Source organism: Mesoplodon bidens, assembly GCF_964165515.1.
Source record: "Mesoplodon bidens genome assembly, chromosome: 8".
Taxonomy (NCBI): Eukaryota; Metazoa; Chordata; class Mammalia; order Artiodactyla; family Ziphiidae; genus Mesoplodon; species Mesoplodon bidens.
In genome coordinates this window covers 27,649,923-27,677,412 of record NC_138165.1, presented here as the reverse complement: position 1 = coordinate 27,677,412, position 27,490 = coordinate 27,649,923, and the positions used below count along the sequence as shown (strand labels likewise).

Sequence of the window (27,490 nt, the reverse complement as noted above, 5' to 3'; positions counted from 1 at the left end):
TTCAGTAAATATATTTTTAATATTCTATATGACAAAATAGGATGCATGCAAAAAGCTGCACACTGAAGTCTGATGACTGACTTGTAGAAAAGTACTTGTATGATTGTTTGCATTGTGAACTAAATTATATGCTTTTTTCATGGAATGCTATTTTTACTTGAAAGAGCAACTGTAGACAAACTATAGCTATTCAGACTTGAGTATTCGGCATCTTAAAAGTAAACAAAATGAGCCTATCACTTTAAGAAAAGAAAAAGTATTTGCTGTCAAAGATAAATTTTGTGCTTTCAAGCAAAAATTAGGATTTTGGAAAGGTTGTTTCCACCACCATGAGTTGGATAGCTCCCAATACTTAAGAGATTTTTCCTGATGGGAATAATGGTGTATTAACAAATGTGATTTCTGAATATTGTATAATGAAATGTGTAATCTGAATCTACATAAAACAGGGAACTAAACTTTCCAAATTATCCATACATGATGTCATAAAATGATGCATACGTAAAAAAAAAAATTCAAAATATAAGGTGTGGGCTTCCCTGGTGGTGCAGTGGTTAAGAATCTGCCTGCCAATTCAGGGGGCACGGGTTTGAGCCCTGGTCTGGGAAGATCCCACATGCCACGGAGCAACTAAGTCCGTGCACCACAACTACTGAGCCTGCGCTCTAGAGCCCATGAGCCACAACTACTGCAGCCTGCACGGCTAGAGCCCGTGCTCTGCAACAAGAGAAGCCACTGCAATGAGAAGTCTGCACACCGCAACGAAGAGTAGTCCCCACTCACCGCAACTAGAGAAAGCCGGGGCACAGCAACGAAGACCCAACGCAGCCAAAAATAAATAAATAAAATAAATAAATTTATTTAAAAAAAAAGTATAAGGTGTAACAATGGATTGTAATATAGCACAATACCAGAAGTTCATTGGTATGGTTTCATATTCCATATTGCAACTAAGAAACTGCTGCTGTTGAGATTTAATGTAGTATCAAGAAAAATATGGGGGGGGCTTCCCTGGTGGCGCAGTGGTTAAGAATCCACCTGCCAATGCAGGGGACACAGGTTCGGGCCCTGGTCCGGGAAGATCCCACATGCCGTGGGGCAACTAAGTCCATGCGCCACAACTACTTAGCCTGCGCTCTAGAGCCTGTGAGCCACAACTAGTGAAGCAAGCAGGCGCACCTAGAGCCCGTGCTCTGCAACAAGAGAAGCCACCACAATTAGACCCCCATGCACCACAATGAAGAGTAGCCCCTGCTTGCCGCAGTTAGAGAAAGCCCGTGTGCAGCAACAAAGACCCAACACAGCCATAAACAAACAAACAAACAAATAAATATTTTTTAAAAAGGAAAGAAAAATATGGGGAATTCCAGGTGGTCCAGTGGTTAGGACTCCTGCGCTTTCACTGCCGAGGGCCAGGGTTCAACCCCGGGTCAGGGAACTAAGATCCCACAAGATGTGGGGCACAGCTAAAAAAAAAATAGAAAAATATCTAAAATTATCTTAAGACGCTATTATAAAACTCCTCTCTTTTACCAGTATATATCTGTGTGAGGCCAAATTTCCTTCATATAATTCAACCTAAACAACATTACACAAAAGATTAAACGAAGAAGCACATATGAGAATCCAGCTTTTTCCATTAAGCCAGACATTAAAGAGACTTACAAACATTTAAAACAATGCACTCCTTGCACTATATTTTTTGGGAGCAAATAGATATTTTCATGAAAATATGTAATTTATGTTAACTTGTAATGAGTTTATTATTGTTGTTTTAAAATGAATTAATATTTTAATGTTCAGTTTCAATCTCTAATATGGAACATATCAATAGATATAATCCACATAAATAACAGGTCTTTGGGGTCCTCAATGATTTAACAGTGTACAGGGGTCCTAAGACCAAAATGTTTGAAACTACTGATCTAAAATAACATACAAAAAATAATCAAAAGATGTATAGCCAAAAAGCCAGTAGAGAAAAATAAAAGAACAGATGAGACAAAAAATAAACAGAAATATAACCAGATTGTATTAACTTACACTGCTACCAGGATACGGTGTTATCTTAAATTTCTCTCTCTCTCTTTTTCTTTCTTTTTTGGTGTTATTTTAGTAGCTCTAAAAAGGTACCAAATTGTTTTGATCTGTATTTCTTTTACTGTTGTATATTTTCCCATATGTTCACATGTACTTCCTTCTGGGTCAATCTTTTATGTCTGTTGCCTATTTATCCATATAACAAAAGGTTTTCATGCTTTTCTAACAATATAACAAATATTCAAATGTTAACCTTGATGTATGGCAGTGGAAAGTAATTTATATTTTCTATGTCTCTTAGTTTTTGTATTAGTAAAATAAATGTAATAGTTCTCAAAACAGTGTACAACTAAGACTATGTACTTTGAAATTATAATTATCCTATTTTATCAAATCTAAGATACCATTATTTTCTGTACAAGTAAGAAAGAAAAAATCACTTCCAATTACAATTGTAAGATGCCATCAATTTTAAGAAATGCCATGACTTCACAGAGCTGTTAATCGGTAAAAAAAAATGTCTCGGATGGATAAAATATAGCTGTTATAGGTAAATCAGAGAATAATTGAACTAACTTCAATTAAATCTTTTCTACTATTGACACTAATTTATATTTCTGAGTCCTGGCTTTCCACTTATCTTTTTTGGCCATAATAAATATTTCAGTTGATTATTTTTATTAGTAAATCATTTTCTTACTTAGGAATGAATGACATACAAAAGACACACAGAAAGAACCAATGCCTTCCCACTTCTGCATACAAGGGATAGAGGTCACAGCTGTTGGAAAAAAAACAATATTTACTTCTCTCATTAGACATTTATTGACAACCTGTATCTATTAGGCACTGGGCTGTGAACTGGGGACATGAAAATGAAGAAGATTTGGTAGAACTCAAAACTGTTAGGAAGATGAGGAAGATTAGTATTATGATGAGCATAATACTAATGTTTATAAAATACGAAGTTTCATCTCTACCCTACTTCTTATCCCCATGTCCATCCCTGAGATAAAGTGTTATCAGTATGATGTGGACCTTTCCAGACATTTCTGTGTATATAAAAACAAAGATATGTATATACTGTAGCACACGTATAGAAATTCCTTAATAAAAATGAGGCCATACTAGAGATACTTTTCTGCAACTTGCTCTTTTTGTTTAATGACATACCATAGCCATCCCTTGATATCAATACACATGGATCTCTCTTATTTTTATTAACTGCTACATTGTTTTCCAATGTATGGATGTAACCATATTTTTTAATGGCTTTATTGAGGTATAACTGACATACAGCACATAGTTAAAGTATATGATTTGATACATTTTGACAAATGTAATATGCATGGAAACGTCACCACAACCAAGTTAATGAATATATCCATTACTCTCAAGTTTTCTGGTGCACCTTTGTAATCCCTCCCTTCCACCCCTCCCCTTCTCGCCACCCCCCCTCCTGCTTCACTAACAACCACTGATCTGTTGTTGGCCTCTAGATTAGTTTGCATTTTCTAGTACAGTAAAAGTAAAGTACATACTCTTTATTTCTAGCTTCTTTTACTCAGCATAATTATTTTGAAATTCATTCATGTTGTTGTGTGTATCAATAGTTTCATTCCTTTTTTATTAGTAGTGTTCATTATATAGATATACCACAATTGGTTTATCCATTTACTTGTTGATGGTTGCCAAATTTGGCTATTACACATAAAGCTGCTATGAACAATCATGCAAAAGTCTTTGTATGCTTTCTTTTCTCTTGGATAAATATCTAGGAATGGAATGGCTGAACCATATAGAGGTTGTATGTTTAATTTTTAAGGAAACTGCCAAGCTGTTTTCCAAAGTGGTTACACCATTTTACATTCCCACCAGCAGTGTATGAAAATTCCAGTTCCCCTACATCTTCACCAACAGTATTGGTACAATATTTTGAACTTTAGCTATTCTAATAAATGTTTGGTAGTATTTCATTGTGACTTTAATTTGCACGTCCCTCATGACTACTGATGTTTGAGCATCTTTTCATATGCTTGTTATCTGTGTATCTTATTCGGTGAAGTGTCTGTTCAATATTTTGCCCATTTCTATTGGGTTGTTTGTTTAACGAATTTTGAGAGCTTTTTATATATTCTGATTTTATTCTGTCTTTTATCAGTCAGAAAAATAAACAAACTATTGATATATGCAACAACATGCATAAACCTAAAAATAATGATCCTTAGTAAAAGAGGCCAGAAAAAAAGAGAGTATAGGGCTTCCCTGGTGGCGCAGTGGTTGGGAGTCCACCTGCTGATGCAGGGGACATGGGTTCGTGCCCCGGTCCAGAAGATTCCACATGCCGCGGAGCGGCTGGGCCCATGGGCCATGGCCGCTGGGCCTGTGCATCTGGAGCCTGTGCTCCGCAACAGGAGAGGCCGCAGTGGTGAGAGGCCCGCGTACTGTTAAAAAAAAAAAAAAAAAAAGAGTATATATTGTGATTTCCTTTACATAAAATATTGGAAAATGCAAACTAATCCATTGTGCATGCTATGTTCTTTCTCCCCTCCTTCCTTCTTTCCTCTCTGGTTTGTTGGCAGATAAATTCTCTTGACACCAAACCTTACTCAGGTTTATCTTCCTCTGCAAGCTTAGTTTGAAGGCTGGGTATTATGTATCCTCTGCACTTTTCTGTAATCTGAGGGTGTCAGAGGTGGGGGAGAAGGGGGAACTCCACTGGGTAGTTGGCAGCCTTTATTTTATGAGGGTCTGGGTCTGCCTTGTTTTTTTTTTTTTTTTTGGAGATTTATTAAGTCCTATCTATGCTAGGTTTCACTTATCTAGTTAGGATGTGTCCTATTCCTATGGGGGTTTCCCTTGGGCTTTGGATAGTTTCAATTCAGCATGGAACTCTGGAAAATGGTGAGTCCCATGATTTTCCCTGCTCTACTAAGACCTCAAATTCTTCTGTGATAGGTAAGAACATTTATTTTCAAGGGCTCTTTCTCGACATTTGCCAGGGCTGCCTAATGAGTATTAGTAATGATTTGTCAGCTGACCTTTCCCTAGTACTGCTTCTGAGGGATAAAGATAGGGTTAGGAGCCATTCTGAGCCACACATGAATCTATAGTTTCTTTCCTTGGTCACTAATTGTCTATGTATGATCAGTATGAACTCATGTAGTTGCTGTTGGCATAGTTTTTGCTTGCTTTTACTACTTCTTATTCATTTTGTTGGAGGAGGAATACTTTGTTTTTCAGATTCATTCCATCTTCTTTACCTGGAGGACTCAAGCTTATTAGTGAAACAGACTAGAGCTCCTTTAGAGCAGTGATCATCTGCTGTTCCTCTCTTGAGTACTGCTCTGAACCTAGCCCAGTGATGGGTACATGTCAATATAACAAAAATGCTAAGGAGGGCTTCCCTGGTGGCGCAGTGGTTGAGAGTCCGCCTGCCGATGCAGGGGACACAGGTTCGTGCCCCGGTCCGGGAAGATCCCACATGCTGCGGAGCGGCTGGGCCCGTGAGCCATGGCCGCTGGGCCTGCGCATCCGGAACCTGTGCTCCGCAATGGGAGAGGCCACAACAGTGAGAGGCCCGCGTACCGCAAAAAAAAAAAAAAAAAAAAAGCTGAGGAAAAAAGATATCATTTCATGTTCTATAATGGTTAACTCTAGGTGTCCTGAACAACAGAGCCTGATTAATTCTCCTAAAATACTTCTTTTGTCACACCATTTACCCAGTTTCAAAATGTGAAACCTCTCTTCCAAGTGGGCTGGTCTATTTGCCTGCTTTTGTACACGAAATATACCTCATGTACAATGCAGATCTTTGCTCATGCTCATGTCTAGAACAAAATGGTTTTCACTATTTAAATCCTCCTCATCCTTCTGAGCCCAGGTTAAATCCTACCTACTCTATGAAATCTTACTGACTTTCTTACATCCCCATCTCAAAAATCTCTTCCTATTCTGAAGACTATTCCTATGGTCTTCACTGTCTTCACTGTATGACCCTGCATAGTCCTCTATACTGTTTATTTATTCATTGGTATATATCTCAACTCTCCATCTTATAATAATAACAAGAATGATGCCTTTTAGGGAGCTTACTACTACTAAGTGTTTTACATATTTATTTCCTTTAATACTCATAACACCTCATGAAAAAAACTTGCTCAAATTCCTACAGCTGGAAAGGGGTAGAGTCAGGGCTTAAATTCAGATTTTTTGGGTTCTGAAGCCCATGTTTAGCTATATTTTTAAATTTTATTTTTTATTTTTTAATTTTATTTTTTATAGCTACGATATTAACTCTCAGTCCAGCTGTAAATTTCGAGTAGACATGAACTGGATCTCCTATTTCTCTACATTGATTCACTTATTCAAACAAACTTATTGGGTGCCTATAATATAGAGAATATAGCAATGAAACAGATATAAGCTAAGTTCTTCTCTGAAGAGTCATACAATCTAATAATGAAGATAAAACAGATACATAAGTAACTAAAGTACATGTTAGGAAATGGTAATAATAATAATACAGCTAATTCTTATGTGTTGCTTATTTATCATGTATATACAATTTATATTATAATATATATATACACTAATTCAATCCTTACAACAACTCTATGAGGTTAATATTACTATTATTATCCCATTTTAGAGATGAGGCACAGAGAGATTAAGTAACTTCCTAAAGTTAGACATGTAGACTGCCTCTTTTAACATCTAGATTGCCTCTCATGACAAATTATTGTATAAAGAAAATTCAGACTATATAGTAAGAAAGAATTCTTGATACCTGAACTCTATTGGGATACTGGAAACAGTCAACTATTTAAATGGGTTATGTAATAGAAAGTCATGTTCCAGGATATAGGTCTTACCTTGGATCTAGAGAATCACTTAGCTCAGTGTTTTTAAATTCAAGGTCATGACACTTTTAGTGAGTCATGAAATCAATTTAGTTAGTCCATCTACATTTAAAAAGAGAAATAAACAAAAATGGAGCAGAAAAGAACAAATGGAAGCTATGAGTGCATGTCTTACATGGTAAAACTGCATAGGAAACTTCTGTTCCTGTTTCATATATGTGCATGTGTTATACATACAGGTACTGTTCCATGATGTAAACTATTCTCCTTACTGTGGGTCTTGCCAAAAAGCTTGAAAGCTGCTGGCCTAGCTGATTTAGTCGTATGATAATACAAGTGCTTACTGCTTCCTTATAAATTTCAGGGATCCCCTGAAAAGTTCCTATACACTTAAACCAGGAGCAGCATGGAATAAGGAATGATTTTTCCAAGTAACTGTGTAATTTGCTCAATACAGACAGATGTCTGGGCCATGTCTCATAAGCACTCTGAATATAGTTTCATGTCAGTGCCCCCCAAACTGATAAATGTAGTAAGTATAATTAAAAGTCTATAAGTGGAATACAAAATGATTTAGTCACTGTGGAAAAGTTTGGCGGTTCTGCAAAAAGTTAAATGTAGAATTACCACATGACCCCACAGTTCCACTCCTAGGTAACTCAAACAAGTACATGTATACACATGTTCACAGCAGCTCTGTTCACAAGAGCCAAAAGGTGGAAATAGCTTAAATGTCCATCAGTGAATGAGTGGATAAACCAACTGTGGTATATACACACAATGGAATACTATTCTGTCATAAAAAGGAATCAAGTACTGATACATGCTACAATATGGATGGATCTCCAAGACTTTATGCTAAGGGAAAGAAGCCAGACACAGAAGATCACATATTGTATAATCTCATTTACACGAAATATGCAGAAGAGGTAATTCTCTAGAGACAAACACAGATTGGTGGTTGCCAGGGGCTGGGAACTGTAGCATGAGTGTAAGAGGCCTAATGGATAAGGGATTTTACTTTAGAGTTATGGAAATGTTTTGGAACGATGCTGGTTGCACAAAATCGTGAATGTAATTTAATGCCACTGAACTGTTCACCTAAAATGGTTAATTTTATGTTATATGAAATTCACTTAACTAAACTATTAAGAATTAAGAGCCTATAGGCAGACGTAAATACTAGTAATATCCAGAATCTGGAGGGCAAATATTACTCAGGATATAGAAACTGAAGAAAAAGGGTATTTTTATTTTTTCTCAAAAAATTTTTAACAAGAGGTTCATGTATAGAGTAAATAGTTCTTATTTAACTAGACTAGAGGCTAAAGGGAAAAATGAACTGTACACAATTCTGATCAACATCTCTGAGAGAAAACTGACATGTACTTGTTAAGAAACTTCTTAAAAATCAAAATTCAGCATGAGGAGACATTATTCTTAAATATAAAGGAGGAAATAAGGAAGGAAGTGAGAACTTTTAGACAGAACTTTGGACTTGAAGTAAGGAGAAAGTAAACCAGTCTTCTGGTTTTCAGTTTAATTTACTTATCTTCTCTTCAAGCAAAAAAATGGGGGGACCTGGGGTGGGGGACGTGGGGAGGTGATGTGAAGCAACTACTTTCCTCTTCCCTTGGAGAAAATTATTATTTTTTTATTATTACAGTATGTATCTGCTTTGGAGAGAGTTCACTAGAGGTATCCTGCACAGGCAGGGTAACTTCTTTGGGGGTATGCTATGGAGGAGGATGGCTGTAGAGATCAGATCAAGGCTTTTCAAACTCTGGTCAGCTGAACCTTAAAGGTCCTCTAGGCTGCTAGAGGGAGGGAGGGGTGGGAGAGGAAAAGGGAAGTGGAGCTGTCGATGCCCCAAGCCTCTATGACCACTTCACTTCACTCAGAGTAGGTTTGTTTTTACCTTTTAAATATTGGGATTCTATGTTAAGCGTTCACTTGGAAAAAAAATTCTGCTAAAGTTTGAAACCATTGGACTGCATCAAGGATTCCTAAACCTGGTAGCTCAACAGAATTACTAAAAGAACTTCTTCAAATTACAAATTCCTGGGCCATACCTCAAGGGATTCTTGTGCAGCAGCCCTAAGCTAGACCACAGTATTTGAGAGGCACTGAACCAGATGACCCTTGCTTCCCTGAGAGCCTATGACAAAACAGAACTTAAATGGTCAGGCAGGAATCCTGGGCAAAAAAGCTAGTGATAGCAAATGGAAAAAGAGATGTAGACAACTAAATCACTAGAGTCTACTGACAAAAAACAAAAACAAAACAAAAAAACTGGCAAATGAGGAGCTTGCCTAGGACCAGAAGTTCCTCTGGAGGTTTAACTGTTTGACAATTATCTCACAGCCTATTATAACTGTCCAAATTGGTGATGATAGTCAAAATGGTTTAACTTAGCAACTGTCCAAGAAAATATTATGTCGGCCACACATGTAATTTAAAATTTTCTCGTAGCCATGATAAAAAAAAGTGAAAAGAAAGGAAATTAATTTTAATAATATACTGTAATTCAACATATCCAAAATAATATCATTTTAACATTTATTGAATAATTAACTACAAAAATTATTAATGATATACTTTACCTTTTACTTGTATTAAGTCTTCAAAATGTTACAGCACATCTCAATTCAGACTAACCAGGTTTCAAGTGCTCAAAAACCATATGTGGGTAGTGGCCACCATATTGTATAGTGCAGGACTAATTAATAAAAAGTCAATCTATTTCCTTTTAAAATTGATATTCTGTTGCAATATAAACACAGAAAGTCTATGAATTACTTTCCCAGCCCTAGAGGTCCTGCTCCCAAGGCTAGTCAGATAACAATCTTATCTGCAGATATTATACCCAACCTCACATCTTCAGCCCTGACTGCTCTCTCTTCCTAGCAGTGGAGTCTATGTTCTGGACATTTTTCTCAGGATGTCCCTCTCTCAAAACCTATTCAAAATATCTAAAATTAAATGCACCATCTTTATTCCAAAATAAAAAATCAATTTACCTCTTATTTTGTCAAATTCCTATATCTGTTATGAGCACTCATATACAAGTCTTTATGTGGACGTATGTTTTCATTTATTCTGGTAAATACCTAGGAGTGGGTGGAATTGCTGTGTCATATGGTAAGTGTATATTTAACTTTATAAGAAACCACCTGTTTGACATAGAGAACAAACCAGTGGTTACCGGGGTAAGAGAGAAGAGGGAGGGGCAATATAGGGGTAGGGAATTAAGAGGTACAAACTATTATGTATAAAATAAGCTACAAGGATGAGAATATAGCCAATATTTTATAACTATAAATGGAGTATAACCTTAAAAAATTGTGAATCACTATATTTTATACCTGTAACTTATATAATATTGTACATCAACTACACTTCAATTTAAAAAAAGAAGATAAACCACTCGTTTTTCTTCTATTATATTTTTTTAAAAATCAATTTACCTCTTGATTTTTCTATTTATTTATTTTTTTTGCACCTTTAAAAGAAATTTATTTATTTATTTATTTATGGCTGTGTTGGGTCTTCGTTTCTGTGCGAGGGCTTTCTCTAGTTGCGGCAAGCGGGGGCCACTCTTCATCGCGGTGCGCGGGCCTCTCACTATCGTGGCCTCTCTTATTGCGGAGCACAGGCTCCAGACGCACAGGCTCAGTAGTTATGGCTCATGGACCTAGTTGCTCCGCGGCATGTGGGATCTTCCCAGACCAGGGCTCGAACCCGTGTCCCCTGCATTAGCAGGCAGATTCTCAACCACTGCGCCACCAGGGAAGCCCCAATTTTTCTATTTCTATTAGTCATCTAAGATCAAACCTTCAGAGTCAAATGTTTCCTTTTCCTTTATTCTACAGAAGCACCAAGTTCTATTTTTTCTTCCCTTACAATCTCTCTTATTTGCCCTCTTCTGCTTCTAGTTCTACCTGCTGATCTATCCTTATACTGTTATCCAAATACTTATACTTAATATACCATGTATAATGAATGCCATTTCTCTTTAGTGGCTCTGTAATACCTTTCACTTTAGGTGTGAATTTAAGACCACACACAATCTTGCTCCTACCCCACACCTGGCCTATTACCATTCCAACCTTATCATTTACCAATCTCCTAGAAGAGCCTTTATTTTAGGCAAACTATCCTGTTCTCCTGAATATGCCTTATACTTCCTCATCTAGGTGGATATGACTATCTACCCACCTAGAATGCCCTTACTCCAGCTTTACCTATCTATTATTCCACAAATATTTATGTGTCAGGCACCATACTGGGTACTGGAGAAAGAATAAATATCTCAGTTTCCCCACTTAAACCTTCCTTTATATGCCAATTATAACTCAATAAAGCTGAAAAAAAAATCTTCCTGACTATGCCAAAATAGAAGTGATTCTGCATTGTTGGGTTGTTCTTATACAGACCTATGCCTTATAAGAACACTCTGGGCCCTTACAATTTGCTGCCTTGTATTCCTAATTATCAGTTTTTCCTATAAATACCCATCTATCTTCACAAATAGAGGGTGGATTTCCTAAAAGCATGAATTAAGGTCAAACCAATGTGTTCTCCCTGGTGCTCAGTAAGCAGCAGGTACTGAGTACACATTTGCTGATTGATAAGTACTTGTAAAAGAGGCAAGTGGAGGGCTCTACCTAGAAAAGAAGCCCCCTCAGTGATATGCTGCCAAATCAGGATCAGAGGTGAGCAGGGAGGGCCTACAAGAACCCAAAGCTGAGGAAAGCACTTGGGAAACTTCACTTTTCTAATTCTCTTTGCAAAGAAATTCAGAATTGGCAACATCTAAGTTGGGATCAGTTACCCTTGCTTTCAACTTCAACAACATAAGTGCTCAATTTAAAAAATCCTTTTCTGGCACTAAATGAAAATAATAACACTGGTGATGCTTAATGTACATACATTATATCACACCTAAAAAGATAACTTACCACATGTTGTGTTCAAAAACTTTGGCTGGATCAGTTAAAATCCTTGATCCCAGAGGGGCCACTGGGTGATAACTACTTTGGTATCTGTGAGGCACTTTTCTTATCCTTAGACAAGAAAAATAATTTCTCCAAATCACATTCATCCTAATCAGTACCTGGAAAATTACAAACAGTTAATTAGTCAATATGGATTAAACAATATATTATTTATCTAAGAGCCAAAAACTGGCCTAAAAGGTTTACAAGCTGAGAAAGGACATGAAAACTAAAAAATTTGAAATGAAAGATGGGCATGGTAGCTTCTTTCCTGAAGTATTTTTCAGGTCAAGAGAAGGGAAAAGAATATTTGGGAGTGTACAACATTGCCTGGCATTCTTTATAAGTCACAGCCTTGACCAACTTGGCTTTGTTTGGTATTTGCTTATATAATTTTTAGCACATGGCCAAAGCATGTAAGCCCAGAATCTGGATTTTGTATACTAAAATGTTTTTTAAGTGATTTTATTATTTTGTTTTGGGAATTCTACACAAATGTATTTCTAGGGAATATTTGATGACCACTAGACCAAAAACCCAAGTATAGGAGCAGAATAAGAAAACAAATTGTTAAAATCTCATTCCCTGGGCTGGGCTGAATAATATGAATATTGGTAAAATAAATAAGTAAATACTATATTAAGATATGATCCCAACAATTCTTAATTCTAACAACCCTGTATACATACATTTTAAAGAATAATCAGTAATGCATTTGCAAAACACATTTCCCTGTACAAAACGCATGCTTAAATCCCAGCTCAAGAGGAGAATCATCATTTGATTAGCCAAATCTATCTCCATTTCTGGAGAATAACTTAAACATTTAAAGAGTATGTTATTTTAATTATGTACTGGCATATATGTCGGCTTAAAATCTTCATGGAAAAGTATCAAAAATAAGCTCTAAAAAGCTTATTTTTTCCAATAAGAATCCATTGTAATACCGCTTGGCATTTCACCCCCACTCAGCTGTTAATTGCAACATTCAGCCTAACGCTGTAAGCTGTCAGGTAGAAACAGATGCTAAAAGGTGTGTATATATAATACGCATCAGAGACTATCGCAGGTGCTATCAGGCATAAAAATGACATGTATTGCACACCCTTTACCATCTTACTGAAAGCCAATGGGTTTTAAGACTATGAATTCCAAAACAAACTGCAGAATGTCAAAAACATCTCACTGTGCTTTTAAACATAAAATTCAAGATTTTCCTTTCAGGAAAAAAAGGTTTAGTTATACACACCAAAAAGACTGCAATGATTCCATTCAAATGTGACTAACAGTGATGAGAAATGAAACATTCAATAGCTAGTGCAGATCTCCCGTTTCTTATTTGTTTTTCCTTCTCCACTAAATGCAAGCTCTTTGGTGGAGGCAAATGAAATCAAATGCTCTGCCTACCACTACCTTTCCTCTGACGTGCCTTTGTTCTTTTCTCCTGTCACTGTTCCACATAAGACTAACAAAACCCTACCGGCACAATTATTTTTAGAGCTCTCTTTCTGCACTGAACATTATTCATAAAATCTTCCGTATGCTGAAGAGTAGAAATGGATTACACCTAGAAAAAGAGGCAATTCATGCTCAAAAGTATGAAATGATGTAAATGTTTTCCACCCAGGAAAGCCAAATCAAAATGAAATTTCAAACCTTCAGATAATCACGTGATACTTATCTATATCTATCTATATATAGAAGAGGAAGAGAAGGGAAAAAAGGATGTTTCTCTCACTATAAACGACCAAGAACATCTATAGACAGCTGGAGACAAAAAGGCATAACCAGATTGGATATTAGGCAATTCAGGAAAACGTCAGAGAAGTGTGTGCCTTGCAGACTGCTAGCCCATAGAAAAACATGGTATAGCCAGGGCCTAAACATGTGGCAATTTGTCCAGCTTAGGCAGCTTTTTCTAATTAACCACACAAACATCTTTATTTCATTTATGTTTTTATCTACAACAGCCTTGCAATGCTCTTTATCTTTTTTATTATATAAATATATAGTAAACTGTATAATAAATATAATAGAGATACATCATAAAACTACTTAACATAAACGCTTTCTCAACTAAATCGCAAACTTCTAAGGGCAGCACCAAGCTGCTTGTGAATTAATTGTTTGACTGACTACACAAAAATGGTACTTGTCTGACATAAATTTAATTGGAAGGAAGTTACTTCATATTTCCCAAGGTGGCTCCTTAGATCCCTGCAGTGTGGAAGAAGGAAGTGACCGAAGAGTTGACACTGTACAGGCAGCTATCCAGTTATAGTCACTGCAATGATTAATAAATATGTGTTTTATGTTATTACTATCATGTTAGCTTAATGTTTACTAGGTCATGGTTCCATTTTGAGATGAGAAAAAAAGAGAAGGGCAGGGTCAGCTCCCAAAAGAATTCTGGTAGAGAAAATTGGTTTCTGCCACCATAGAGTCCCACTCTCTTTATGTACGCTCTATTAACTAACTCTCTTTTGGCATACGCTAATTTGTTTTTGTTGGTTTTTTTTCTGGAGTGCAAAGTTTATTTAAAACATCTTTATTGGAGTATAATTGCTTTACAATGGTGTGCTGGTTTCTGCTTTATAACCAAGTGAATCAGCTATACATATACATATATCCCCATATCTCCTCCCTCTTGCGTCTCTCTCCCACCCTCCCTATCCCACCCCTCTAGGTGGTCACAAAGCACTGAGTTGATCTCCCTGTGCTATGCGGCTGCTTCCCACTAGCTATCTATTTTACGTTTGGTAGTGTATATATGTCTATGCCACTCTCTCACTTCATCCCAGCTTACCCTTCCCCCTCCCCGTGTCCTCAAGTCCATTCTCTGCATCTGCGTCTTTATTCCAGTCCTGCTGCTAGGTTCTTCAGAACCTTTTTTTTTTTTTTTTTTTAGATTCCATATATATGTGTTAGCATACAGTATTTGTTTTTCTCTTTCTGACTTACTTCACTCTGTTTGACAGACTCTAGGTCCATCCACCTCACTACAAATAATTCAGTTTCGTTTCTTTTTATGGCTGAGTAATATTCCATTGTATATATGTGCCACATCTTCTTTATCTATTCATCTGTCGATGGACACTTAGGTTGCTTCCATGTCCTGGCTATTGTAAATAGAGCTGCAGTGAACATTGTGGTACATGACTCTTTTTGAATTCCTGGTTTTCTCAGGGTATATGCCCAGTAGTGGGATTGCTGGGTCATATGGTAATTCTATTTTTAGTTTTTTAAGGAACCTCCATAGTGGCTGTATCAGTTTACATTCCCACCAACAGTGCAAGAGGGTTCCCTTTTCTCCACACCCTCACCAGCATTTATTGTTTCTAGATTTTTTGATGATGGCCATTCTGACCGGTGTGAGGTGATACCTCACTGTAGTTTTGATTTGCATTTCTCTAATGATTAGTGATGTTGAGCATCCTTTCATGTGTTTGTTGGCAATCTGTATATCTTCTTTGGAGAAATGTCTATTTAGGTCTTTGGCATACCCTAATTTGAATACAAGTTTAACTAAGATATTATTTGCATAATGAAACTGTATGGATAAGTAGTACTTTTATTTGAAATAACACGAAGAAGCATAGCTAAAAATATTCTATTCACCCAAAAGAAGGCAGGAAAGGAAGAAGGAGAAACTAAAGATCAGATGGAACAATTAGAAAACAAATACCAAGGGCCTCCCTGGTGGCGCAGTGGTTGAGAGTCCGCCTGCCGATGCAGGGGACACGGGTTCGTGCCGCGGTCCAGGAGGATCCCATATGCTGCGGAGCGGCTGGGCCCGTGAGCCATGGCCGCTGAGCCTGCGCATCCGGAGCCTGTGCTCCGCAACGGGAGAGACCACAGCAGTGAGAGGCCCGCGTACGGCAAAAAAAAAAAAAAAAAGAAGAAAACAAATACCAAGATGACATATTTAAATCCAACCATATCAGTAATTACATTAAGTGTAAATGGATTCCAGTTAAAAGACACAGGTTGTTAATTTGTATGAAAAAGCAATACTCAACCATACACAGGTCTCCCTGACTATCCAAAAGTGGAGGATTCCTGTGAAACCTTTTGTAAGCCAAAATGGCGTAAAGCAAAAAAGCAATTACCTTAGGACACATCTTGTTAATAGATGCACAAAATAAATCAAGATAAAGCACAGATGCTCAAAGCTATGGCGACTTAATGCTGGGATGCTGAGTGTGGTTCCCAGGGAAGGCGCTTGGAGGTGCCACTCTTGATGCTCAGGGTTTGCACTGCCTCTATAACAGCTCACTGCAAAACAAACACTGAAAGCTATTTTCGGTTTTCACCTTTTTTCGTAAAAGTGAAAATCTTCTTCAGATTTCTTTCATTTAGCAACAACAGGTACCAATGTAGGTCTTTTATCAAAGTGAAGGAGGTAAAGCAAACTTTCAAAAAGCAGGGCATACCTGTATTGTCTATAAGAGAAGCACTTTAAAGATACAAATAGATAATAATTAAAAAAGAGATGGGACTTGGTAGCCCTACAAGAATTTGGTGTTAAACATAAACTCTGTGCAATGATGACTGGTAAAAGAGCAGGACAAATATTTGAGCAGGAGAGCAGTCCTTTCTTGATTCCTTCTGGTGAGCAGGGGTTGCTGCTGACATTTCTTCTGATCTGAGGTGGTGGGATCTAGGTCTTTCATAATAGACAAAATAGACTTTTAAAAAGACTTTTACATTTAATAATGATGAGCCAATTCATCAAGACATAAAAATCCTAAATGTACATGTACCTAATACCAGAGCTTCAAAATACACGAAGCAAAAATAGAATTTTTTAAAGGAAAAATTAACAAATTCACGGCAATACTTGGAGATTTTAATAGCCCTCTCTCAGTAATAAACAGAACAACACTCAGAAATGAACTATCAAAAAATCAATAAGGACATAGAAGTTTTGAACATTATCAACTTGACCTGAATGACATTTATAGAAAGAGCAATATACCTAATAACAGCAGAATATACATTTTTTCAAGTGATCATGAACCATTTGCCAAGGCAGACCACATATACTGAGCTATAAGACAAGTCTTAATAAATTCCAAAGTATTCAAATCATACAGAGTATGTTTTCTGACCACAATAGCAATATTAAGTGTTAATATTTTTGATGAATTGACTCATTAATAAATACCCCTCCTTATTTCTAGTAATAGTCATTTTCTTGAAGTCTGCTTTGTCTAATATTAATATAACCTCACCAGCTGTCTTATGCAGTGTTGTGTATGATATATCTTTTAAAAAATATATTTCTGTGTTTACATTTTAAAGAAGGAGCGTATTGCTTATTTTTGCTTTTTTATCCAAACATAAAATAATAACAAGATATCTAGAAAAATTCCCAAATATTTTGAAATTAAGCAATGTACTTCTTTTTTTTTTTTTTTTTTTTTTTTTTTTTTTTGCTGTACGTGGGCCTCTCACTGTTGTGGCCTCTCCCGTTGCGGAGCACAGGCTCCGGACGCGCAGGCTCAACGGCCATGGCTCACGGGCCCAACCGCTCCGCGGCATGTGGGATCTTCCCAGACCGGGGCACGAACCCGTGTCCCCTGCATCGGCAGGCGGACTCTCAACCACTGCGCCACCAGGGAAGCCCGGCAATGTACTTCTTAATAACCTATGGGTCTAAGATTTACATGAGTTAGTAAATCTTAAGGTAAATTAGAAAATATGTTGTACTGAATAATAATCAAATCTTAAAATATCAAATTTTATGGGATGTAGCTAAAGCAATGTTTAGAAAAAATTTATAGTTTTAAATGCTTCTATTAGACAGGAAAAAAAAAAAGATCTCAAATCAATGATCTCAGCTTCAATCTCAAGAAACTAGAAAAATAGTAAGTTTGATGCAAAGTAAGTAGAAAGAAGGAAATAATAAAAAATAAAAGCATAAATCAATGAAATAGAAAATGGACAAAACAGGGAAGATCAAGGTCAAAAGTTTGTTCTTTGAAAATATTAATAAAACTGATAAACCTCTGACAAGACTGATACCAAACATTTGTGTTTCAGAAAATACAAATTTCTAATAATAGGAATGAAAGAGGAGACATCACCATAGACCCTACAGACCTTGTAAACACTAATAGGGAGCTATTATGAACAATTTTATTCCATTTATTAGATGGGATAAATGCCTTAAAAATACAGTTTACCAATAATAACTTACTAAAACAGCACAAGAAAGAAATCTAAAGAGCTCTAAATTTACTAAGTAAATAAAATTTATAATTAAAAGCAAACAAACATCACATCCATTAGGATGGGTATAATTAAACAAAAAAAAAGAAAATAACAAGTGTTGGTAAGGATATGGAGAACCTGGAGCCTTTGTGCATTGCTGGTGGGAATGTAAAATGGTACAGCTGCTGTGAAAAATAGTATGGCAATTCCTCAAAATATTAAGCATGGAATTACCATACAATCTAGCAATTTTACTTCTGGATATATACCCAAATGAAGTGAAAGTGGGGGCTCAAAGAGATATTTGCACACCATGTTTATAGCAGCATTATTGACAATATACAAAAGGTGGAAACAATCCAAATGTCCATCAAAGATGAATGGGTAAACAAAATGTGATATACACATAAAATAGAAAATTATTCAGACTTTAAAAATAGGGGAATTTTGGAGCATGCTACAACATGGATAAGCCTTGAAGGCATTATGCCAAGTGAAATAAGCCAATTGCAAAAAGACAAATGTTATATCATTCCTCTTAAATCAAGTTCCTAGAGTGATCGATAAAGTTCATAGAGACAGAAAGTAGAATGGTGTTGTCAGGGGCTGGGGAGAGGAGAAAAAGGGGAGTTAAGTTTTTAATGGGTATGGAGCTTTAGTTGGGAGAAGATGAAAAAGTTCTGGAGATGGCTGGTTGTGATGTTTGCACAACTATGTGAATAAACTTAATGCCACTGAACTCTACACCTAAAAATGGTTAAAATGGTAAATTTTACCACAATAAAAAAAAACAAACCAAAAAAAAACCTTCCTACAAAGAAAACTGGAGGCCCTGATGACTTCCCTAGTGACTATCAAATGTTTAAGGAAGAAATAACACCAATCTTACACAGACTCTTTCAGAAAATAGGGGAGAGAACACTTCTCAATTTCTTTTATGAGGCCAGCATAACGTGGAAAAGTAGTACAATTGTATGAAATAAAGGTCTGAATATTGGCCACATTATTACAATGCAGTTTTCCCACAGACTCAGGGCTTCTCATTATAGTTCCTAGTTATCAGGTATTTGTCAGGAATAAAGCTTGCAGATATCCAAGAGGGAAGCCTGGTAAGAGTTTTCTAGGCATGTCTTGGTGTGCTTTAATTGCTAAGGCAGTTTGAGTTACAACAGTCCAGAGCAGAGAAATACGAAGGCAACAAGAATCTCCACAAATCCTTGTTAGGTGTTTGAGTTTTAATTTACTGTTGGAAGCACCTTAAAAGGTTGGTGGTCCTGATGCTTCACTTAACTTAGCTCAAACTGATTCTGCCATATCAAATTCTAGTCCGTATAATCAAGTGGTATTTCTTCTACTTACTTGGCCTATAGGTTCTCACTTTCAGCTCACCATCCTATGGTGGTTCTTCCTCTCAAGTCCTATCGAGGTCAAAATGGGGGCTTCCCTGGTGGCGCGGTGGTTGAGGGTCTGCCTGCCGATGCAGGGGACACGGGTTCGTGTCCCGGTCCGGGAAGAATCCCACATGCCGTGGGGCGGCTGGGCCCGTGGGCTGTGGCCGCTGAGCCTGCGCGTCTGGAGCCTGTGCTCCGCAGTGGGAGAGGCCAAGGCAGTGAGAGGCCCGCGTAACGCAAAAAAAAAAAAAAAAAAAAAAAAAAGGTCAAAATGAAACAGAATGAAGAAGGAGCATGGCTTTAGGGCCACGGCCCTCTGAGATCTCAACACCAAGACTCAGTCATGAATAGTCAGTTGGCTAAAGCAATCACTGAGGAACAGACCTAGAAAGGAACTGAAGCTCATATGGGTATCAGAGTGAGAGAACTTCATTATCAACAGCATTTATTATGCTGTAAGTACATTGGTATGCCATGAAGAGCTGACAAGACTTCCTGCCAGCTCTCAGGTGTAGGTAAGTGTGCGCCCATTTTAGAATCCAAGGAAACAAACAAATGTATAAAATGACCTGGGTTCCACATATATATCGTATGACAAGCCAAGGAGAAGGTGGTTTTAATACTCACAAGTTTTCTGAGCTTACCACTAACACCATATTATGCTTGTAGCAAAAGCAGTCGCCTTGGTGTAGAAGGATGACTTGTAGGGAAGAGATCTCTGCCCTACCTCCAAATTTTGGCTACATGCTTTGCTTTCCACTAAAATGTGGCCCTTTTCACAATGACTCACAGTTCTTACCATACTAACAAACTATATCACATTCTTCTGGAATAGGTAAGATGTATATAGGATATTTCATGTTTTCAGTAACTGCAAATGTTATTTTTGTAGAGTAATTGTTTTAAGTACTTCTTAAATAAAAGGGATGATTTTAGTAAAAGGAAATACTGCATGCTATACATTGCAATTTGGAAAAATCTTTGAGGAAGTAAATCGCCAATCCCAATTTATTTTTCATATAAATATTAATTTTAAAAAAGTTAAGTATTTACCATGTTTGAGGCCCTGTTCTAAGCACTTTACATTATTATCTTATTTAACCTCTATTTCCCTACCAAGGGGTCCTATTTTTATACCCATATTACATAGGAAAACCTCACACAGAATGAAGTAAAGTAACATGCTTAAAGTTACCCAACCAATAACTAATGGGGCTTCAACTTGACCCCAAGCGGTTGAACGGGAGAGCCTATGCTCTACCTTTTTGGGTTTTTTTGTGGTATGCGGGCCTCTCACTGTTGTGGCCTCTCCCATTGTGGAGCACAGGCTCCGGACGCACAGGCTCAGCGGCCATGGCTCACGGGCCTAGCCGCTTCGCGGCATGTGGGATCTTCCCGGACCGGGGCACGAACCCATGTCCCCTGCATCGGTAGGCGGACTCCCAACCACTGCGCCACCAGGGAAGCCCTACCTTTTTTTTTAAACATCTTTGTTATGCACATATATACAATTTGCGCCCTACCTTTGTACATACAAGAAGGATCACAGTATTGACTCCCCAGTCTTTACTGGGGTTGCTAATTTATTGTATTTGATTTAAGGAAGCTCAGAATTTCTTCCCTCCCTTCATCTTTCTCAATTCTGTTTTTTTCTCTTGGGCCTTAATCAAATAGCAAGCAATGCCACTGGGAGACACCAGTCCCCAGATGTAGGGCAGCGCAGTCATTCTCTTTTTCAGTACTCTAATCTCAAGATACAGGCAAAGTGCTCTTGCATAACCTAAATAACATAACATTTTAACACCCTGTTCTTTTCACTGGTCTTTTACTTTTACTCAGTTGAGGAGTAGGGGCAAAGAAGGACTTCTTTCCCTTACTATTTAAGCTGGAGCCCAAGATTGCTTCCTCACATCTCAATACTATTGGAAGGGCACCAAAGAACTAGAGCAAATAGTACTGTTGTTTGTGTGAATCTGTAATGATTATCCTTGGAGCACTTCGCTGGCTCTGAGCTGCCTCCCTAAGAATGATTCCCAGTTGTCTCAGCTCACTGAAATCTCAGAGGAAGAAACTGCCGTTAATCATACACTAAATGCCTGCCCTTTGCTTAAAAGTTAACTTCCCTTGGATGTTTCCTGGGTTCTGAGCATCCTTTAAATGAGTAAATTAGTGAGACATTCATGTTTTTACCTTTGTAACTGTTTAGCTTTCCTTCTCTGGCTGGGAAGCTGGTACCATTCAGAGAAACAAACAACACCTAGATAAAGCTGCACTAACATTACCTGAGAGGCTACCATTAATGAGAGCAAATTAAGGTGCTATTGTTATACTGCTTTGGATAGTGAAAGCGACAGGTAAGAAACACTTAAGTATCAACTACAGGCGTGAAAACTGAAGCTTCAATTAACTCTGTCAATTTCAGAGAACTCTGAGGGTGACCATCTGTGAGGCAAAGAGCTCAGGCAACTCTTAGATCTTGTTTTAACCTTTCTTTGGATGAGTATAATTTCAGAGAATAAATAAGGTTATTAGCGAGAACAGAACAACAACAATAATTACAGTAAGTATTCGCAGAGCACTTGGATCACACTATGACGTCAGGCACTCCGCAGCTTCAAAATGGGAATCTCGTGCTGTGTTTGCTCTCTAAGACCACCCTTAAAGGTGTCACCATGCACTCACACGCACAAGAGGTTACTGGGACTCCCACGTTATATGAAGGATTTCATGTAAATCCATCTCAAAGCTGCATTAAACCTGAATAGCTGAAGGGTATTCTATTCTAATTGCTCTGGAAGTTGTCTCCAAAAACATGCTGGACCGGAATGAAATCTGTTTTAACTCATTCACCTGCCATTTCACATTTGTGCACACTACGGTAACTTCTGGAAGTAGTAATCAGATCTGGTGGGCTGAGAAAAGGTATTAAGTTACATGCATACTTTATGTGTTACCAGTCCTTACAAATTCTAGTAAAAAACTCACATGAATGAAGTTAATGGAGTTCTACACTTAATGAGACTTCTGCTTTCTGATTCATTGCAAATGGCTCTAACCCTAGGTACTCTAGATGGCAGGAGATGCTTGCACCTGTATGCAGGATTTACCCAGTCATGTTCGGACTAATGTATCAATAAGGCTGTCCTGGCACAAAATGGAATATTATAAAGAATTCAAGTCATAAATGAATGTTATATATAAAAACCTTGGGGGGGCTTCCCTGGTGGTGCCGTGGTTAAGCATCTGCCTGCCAATGCAGGGGACACGGGTTTGAGCCCTGGTCCGGGAAGATCCCACAAGCTGTGGAGCAACTAAGCCCGTGCACCACAACTACTGAGCCTGTGCTCTAGAGCCTGTGAGCCACAACGACTGAGCCCGCATGCCACAACTACTGAAGCCTGTGCACCTAGAGCCTGTGCTCCGCAACAAGAGAAGCCACCGCAGTGAGAAGTCCATGCACCGCAATGAAGAGTAGCCCCCGCTCGCCGCAACTAGAGAAAGCCCGCACGCAGCAACGAAGACCCAATGCAGCCAAAAATAAAAATAATTTTTTAAAAAAACTCGAAATATAACATTAATGAGTAAAAGCATCCAAATGAATGTATTTCCACAATTTCAAAAGAATGTGGGATTTAGGTAGGCAGAAATTATAGAACTGTGTAAATTCTATTTTAAAGAACTACTATTAGTTATAACTTGCAAAAAATCAAGGCAAACTGCACCATGGTCTATCAGGTAAAATTCTGTCATATCACAGGAGGTATGGCACAGAAAAGGCGCTAGAGAATGGAAAGTAAAATTCACAAGAATGACACAGTTTCCACAGGAAAACAGACAAGTTGAAAGTTTCCAGGGAGCAATACAGAATGCTAGGAACATAGAGTGGGTGGTCAGAGTATGTTAGATTCCTCATTAGGTACACTTTTGCTTTCTACCAATAACAGATGTTGTTCCCACTGAGATCAAGCCTTTTCTCCTCTTGTCTTACAGAGTCTTCTTGGCCTGGTCTTCTGTCTACCCTCAGGCCTTTTATTCGATAGGAAACAGATTCCTGACCTCCTTGTGGCCTTGTGATTACTTGGAGCTTAATTCCAACATCTTGGTCTTATTGAAAAGATTAGCCTTCCTAAAAATATACCTTCCCATCTTCTCTTGCAGTTGGAGGAGCCATGTGACCATGTGCTAGATGACAGAAGTCTGTTAAAGGGCAAAAGTCTTTGCCTCCATACAGAAGGGAAAGGGGCTGGAGGATGGCTTGCTGACACCCTTACTCTGCCTCTTTCCTGAATAAAGGAAAGTGATGCTGTGTACAGGGGAGGGAAAGGGCCTGGTTCTTGACAGTATCATTGAACAGGTAAACCAATGATAGTTACCACTTTCCTCTGGATTTCCTGCTAGATGAGAAAAATAAATCCTTATATATTTTAGCCACTATTAGGTTTTCTGTAATTTTCACCCAAGGGGATTCTAACATAACATCCATTACTACTGAGTCCTAGGAATCCAGGGACAAATCTATTTGGTTCCTGCCCTCAAGAACCTTATCACCAGGGCTTCCCTGGTGACGCAGTAGTTAAGAATCCACCTGCCAATGCAGGGGACACCTGTTCAAGCGCTGGTCCATGAGGATACCACATACTGTGGAGCAACTAAGCCTGCGAGCCACAACTACTGAAGCCCGCGTGCCTAGAGCCCATGCTCTGCAGTAAGAGAAGCCACCGCAACAAGAAGCCCGTGCACTGCAACGAAGAGTAGCCCCCGCTCACCGCAACTAGAGAAAGCCCACATGCAGCAACAAAGACCCAATGCAGCCAAAAAGAAATAAATTAAAAAAAAAAAAAGAACCTTACCACCAAGTGAAGAAGAATGAGATGCAAACAGAGTCCTGAGAAATGTGTAATAGAGGTGGGCATAAAGTGCTATTAAAGTACAGAGGCATGAGTGATTAAGTCTCTCGGTTGTGGCTAGGGAAACCTTCCTGGTGAAGGCAACATCTGTGCTGGGTCTAGAAGAGTGAGTGGCAATATTCCAAGGAGATAAGGGTAAAAACCAGGGCACCCCAGACAGAGGGACTAGCACAAATAAAGACAAAGAAGTGTGAAAACATATGGTATATTCAGGGAAGCAAAAGTAATTTGAAGGAAGATGCTAAGTAACTTTGGAAATGAGTAGAGTCTTTAAGACTAAGGGCAGTAAGAATTGTAATAAGCACTGTGCTTTAGTTGATAAAGGGTTAACAATTCTGAAGTCACTATACAAATATACTGGAATTGAACAATTAAGAAGCAGATGGTGGGAATCAGGCTTCTCACCAGGAGTGGAAGGTTATAGATAAGTGAGGGGAGAAGGCTAGAATAATTCATATGGTAATGAATTAGAATTGGAGTCATCAGTATGAACTCATATTTACCTTAATATAAATACAGATGTTACATACAGAACTAATTATAGATGTGTGTATATACATGGGTTAGCATACACACATATATTTCCTTATTCTGTTAGTTGAGAGGCAAACATACCCCTGTAGCAACAAGCACACCAGGGACCATCTTGGTTTCTAATACCATTCTCTAATAAAAGGAAGCAGGGCTCCTTGGAAAAATAGCTGATGCTAGGATTGGGGCAGGGAATATATAAAATGAGCCTGTAGCATGGTGCCAGAAAGTAAGGAACTGCTCAAAAACAAAAAAACAACCCATAATGATAAGGATATGTCAAAGGAACACATAAGCCAACTGAAAGCACTCCCAATGGCCAAAGCTGAAATACTGATACTCTGAACCACAAAATAATTTTGGCTTATAACCCAAAATATAAAATAAATATCCATGTGTTCATATTGATAGAAATGGTTGACTGAATAAATAAATAAATAAATAAATAAATAAATGGGGGAGAAGGGACAAATCTCTCAGGCAGAAGACTTCCAAATAATTTATGTAGACACTCCACCCTCAAGGAGGTGGAACATAACTCCTCATTCCTTAAATGTGGGCTGTGCATAGTTACTTCCTTCTAAAGAGTACAGTATGGGATGTGGGGGAGTGACTGCAGTGGAGAAACTTGACAAACACTGCCTCAGTCAGGTGATCAAGGTTAACATCAACAATGATAAGTCAGGTTGATAGTATATATTCTTTATATGATATGATGAGAATGGCACTTTGCCTCTGTATTCTTCTTCCTCCCCCAAACCCATAACTCCAGTCTAATCATGAGAAGAATATCAGACAAACCCCAGCTGAGAAACATTCTTCAAAATACCTGACCAGTATTCCCCCAAACTGTCAAGGTCATCGAAAACAAGTTAAATCGAGAAACTGTCAGAGCCAAGACGAGCCTAAAGAGACATGACAACTAAATGTAGTGTATCTTGGATGGGATCCTGTAACAGAAAAAGGATATTAGGTGAAAAAACTTTTTTTAATCTGAATAAACTATGGACTTTAGTTAACAATAACGTATCAATATTGGTTCATTAATTGTGACAAATATAGATACTAATGTAAGATGTTAATAACAGGGGAATCTGGTATGGAGTATATGGTAACTATACTATTCTCACAATTTCTCTGTAAATCTAAAACTGTTCTAAAATTAAGCGTTTATTTTTATTTTTTTTTAAAATTAATTAATTTATTTATTTATTCATTTATTTATGGCTGTGTTGGGTCTTCGTTTCTGTGTGAGGGCTTTCTCTAGTTGCGGCAAGTGGGGGCCACTCTCCTCATCACGGTGCGCGGGCCTCTCACTATCGCGGCCTCTCATTGCGGAGCACAGGCTCCAGGCGCGCAGGCTCAGTATTTGTGGCTCACGGGGCTAGTTGCTCCACGGCATGTGGGATCTTCCCAGACCAGGGCTCGAACCCGTGTCCCCTGCATTGGCAGGCAGACTCTCGACCACTGCGCCACCAGGGAAGCCCAGCGTTTATTTTTTTAAAGTAATTTTATATGCTTAGAGCCTACGATGTGAGGGACAGATGGAGGTTGGAGTGGAGAAATGATTATAAGGCCGGAAAATTAGGCAGGGGCCAGATAATGAGGAATCTTTATGTATACCAAATAAAGCAGTTTGAATATTTTCTTATAGACACTGTCAACAACTGATGAGTTCTAAACAGGTAAACAACATGTTCAGATTGTAAATTATAAAGATTGTATTTTATAAAGATTGTTATGATGGTCTTATCCTGCCATCTTATCACTGCGCTCTAAACAAGAGCAGTAAAAATCAAAGCTCTAGGGGCTTCCTTGGTGGCGCAGTGGTTGAGAGTCCGCCTGCTGATGCAGGGGACATGGGTTCGTGCCCCAGTCCGGGAAGGTCCCACATGCCGCGGAGTGGCTAGGCCCATGAGCCATGGCCGCTGAGCCTGCGCGTCCGCAGCCTGTGCTCCGCAACGGGAGAGGCCACAGCAGTGAGAGGCCCGCGTACCACAAAAAAAAAAAAAAAAAAAAAATCAAAGCTCTGGGACTGGGGCACCTACAGCTTCTTAAATCTTCACATATGATCCTGGTGCACATCAATGACTGAGAACCACTCCTATACAGAATTGATTAGATGAGGGCTACACTCAAGAAGAATTTGTCACAGATCATGAGAGCCAAAGATAGTGGCATAAGAATCAAAGAAGGGGCAAAGTCAAGACACACTTTAGAAGCTGAACCAATAGATTTTTTGAAATGACTAGCTGTGAAAGCAGGATGAAGTCAAATATGAGCCAAGATTTCTGGCCTGGGTAACTGGGTAGATCATGACACTATTCACGACAGAGTTCAAAAAAGGTGGATAATGGTGGGATGTCGGTAGGGAAGGGAAGAGAATAAGGTCAGTTTGCACATGACGAATTTTAAGGATCCCACAATACATTCAAATGAATATCCCCAAAAGATAGTTGGAAGTTAGTTCAGGTAATTAGTAGGCATTAGAGATATAGATTTCAGAGACAAGTCACTGGTCTACAGGTTGGTGGGTGAAGTCATGA

The 27,490-nt window shown here is 38.2% G+C and overlaps 1 protein-coding gene across 1 annotated transcript in view; it reads right to left on the bottom strand.

The window, feature by feature from the left end:
* The window catches only part of METTL8 (methyltransferase 8, tRNA N3-cytidine), an 89,822-nt gene that overhangs the window by 40,820 nt on the left and 21,512 nt on the right, over nucleotides 1-27,490 (bottom strand). Inside the window, exon 2 of the mRNA XM_081242045.1 lies at nucleotides 11,864-12,018. Coding sequence (XP_081098171.1) covers nucleotides 11,864-12,006 — 143 coding nt within the window. The 5' untranslated portion in view covers nucleotides 12,007-12,018. The remainder of the gene's footprint in view (nucleotides 1-11,863; nucleotides 12,019-27,490) is intronic.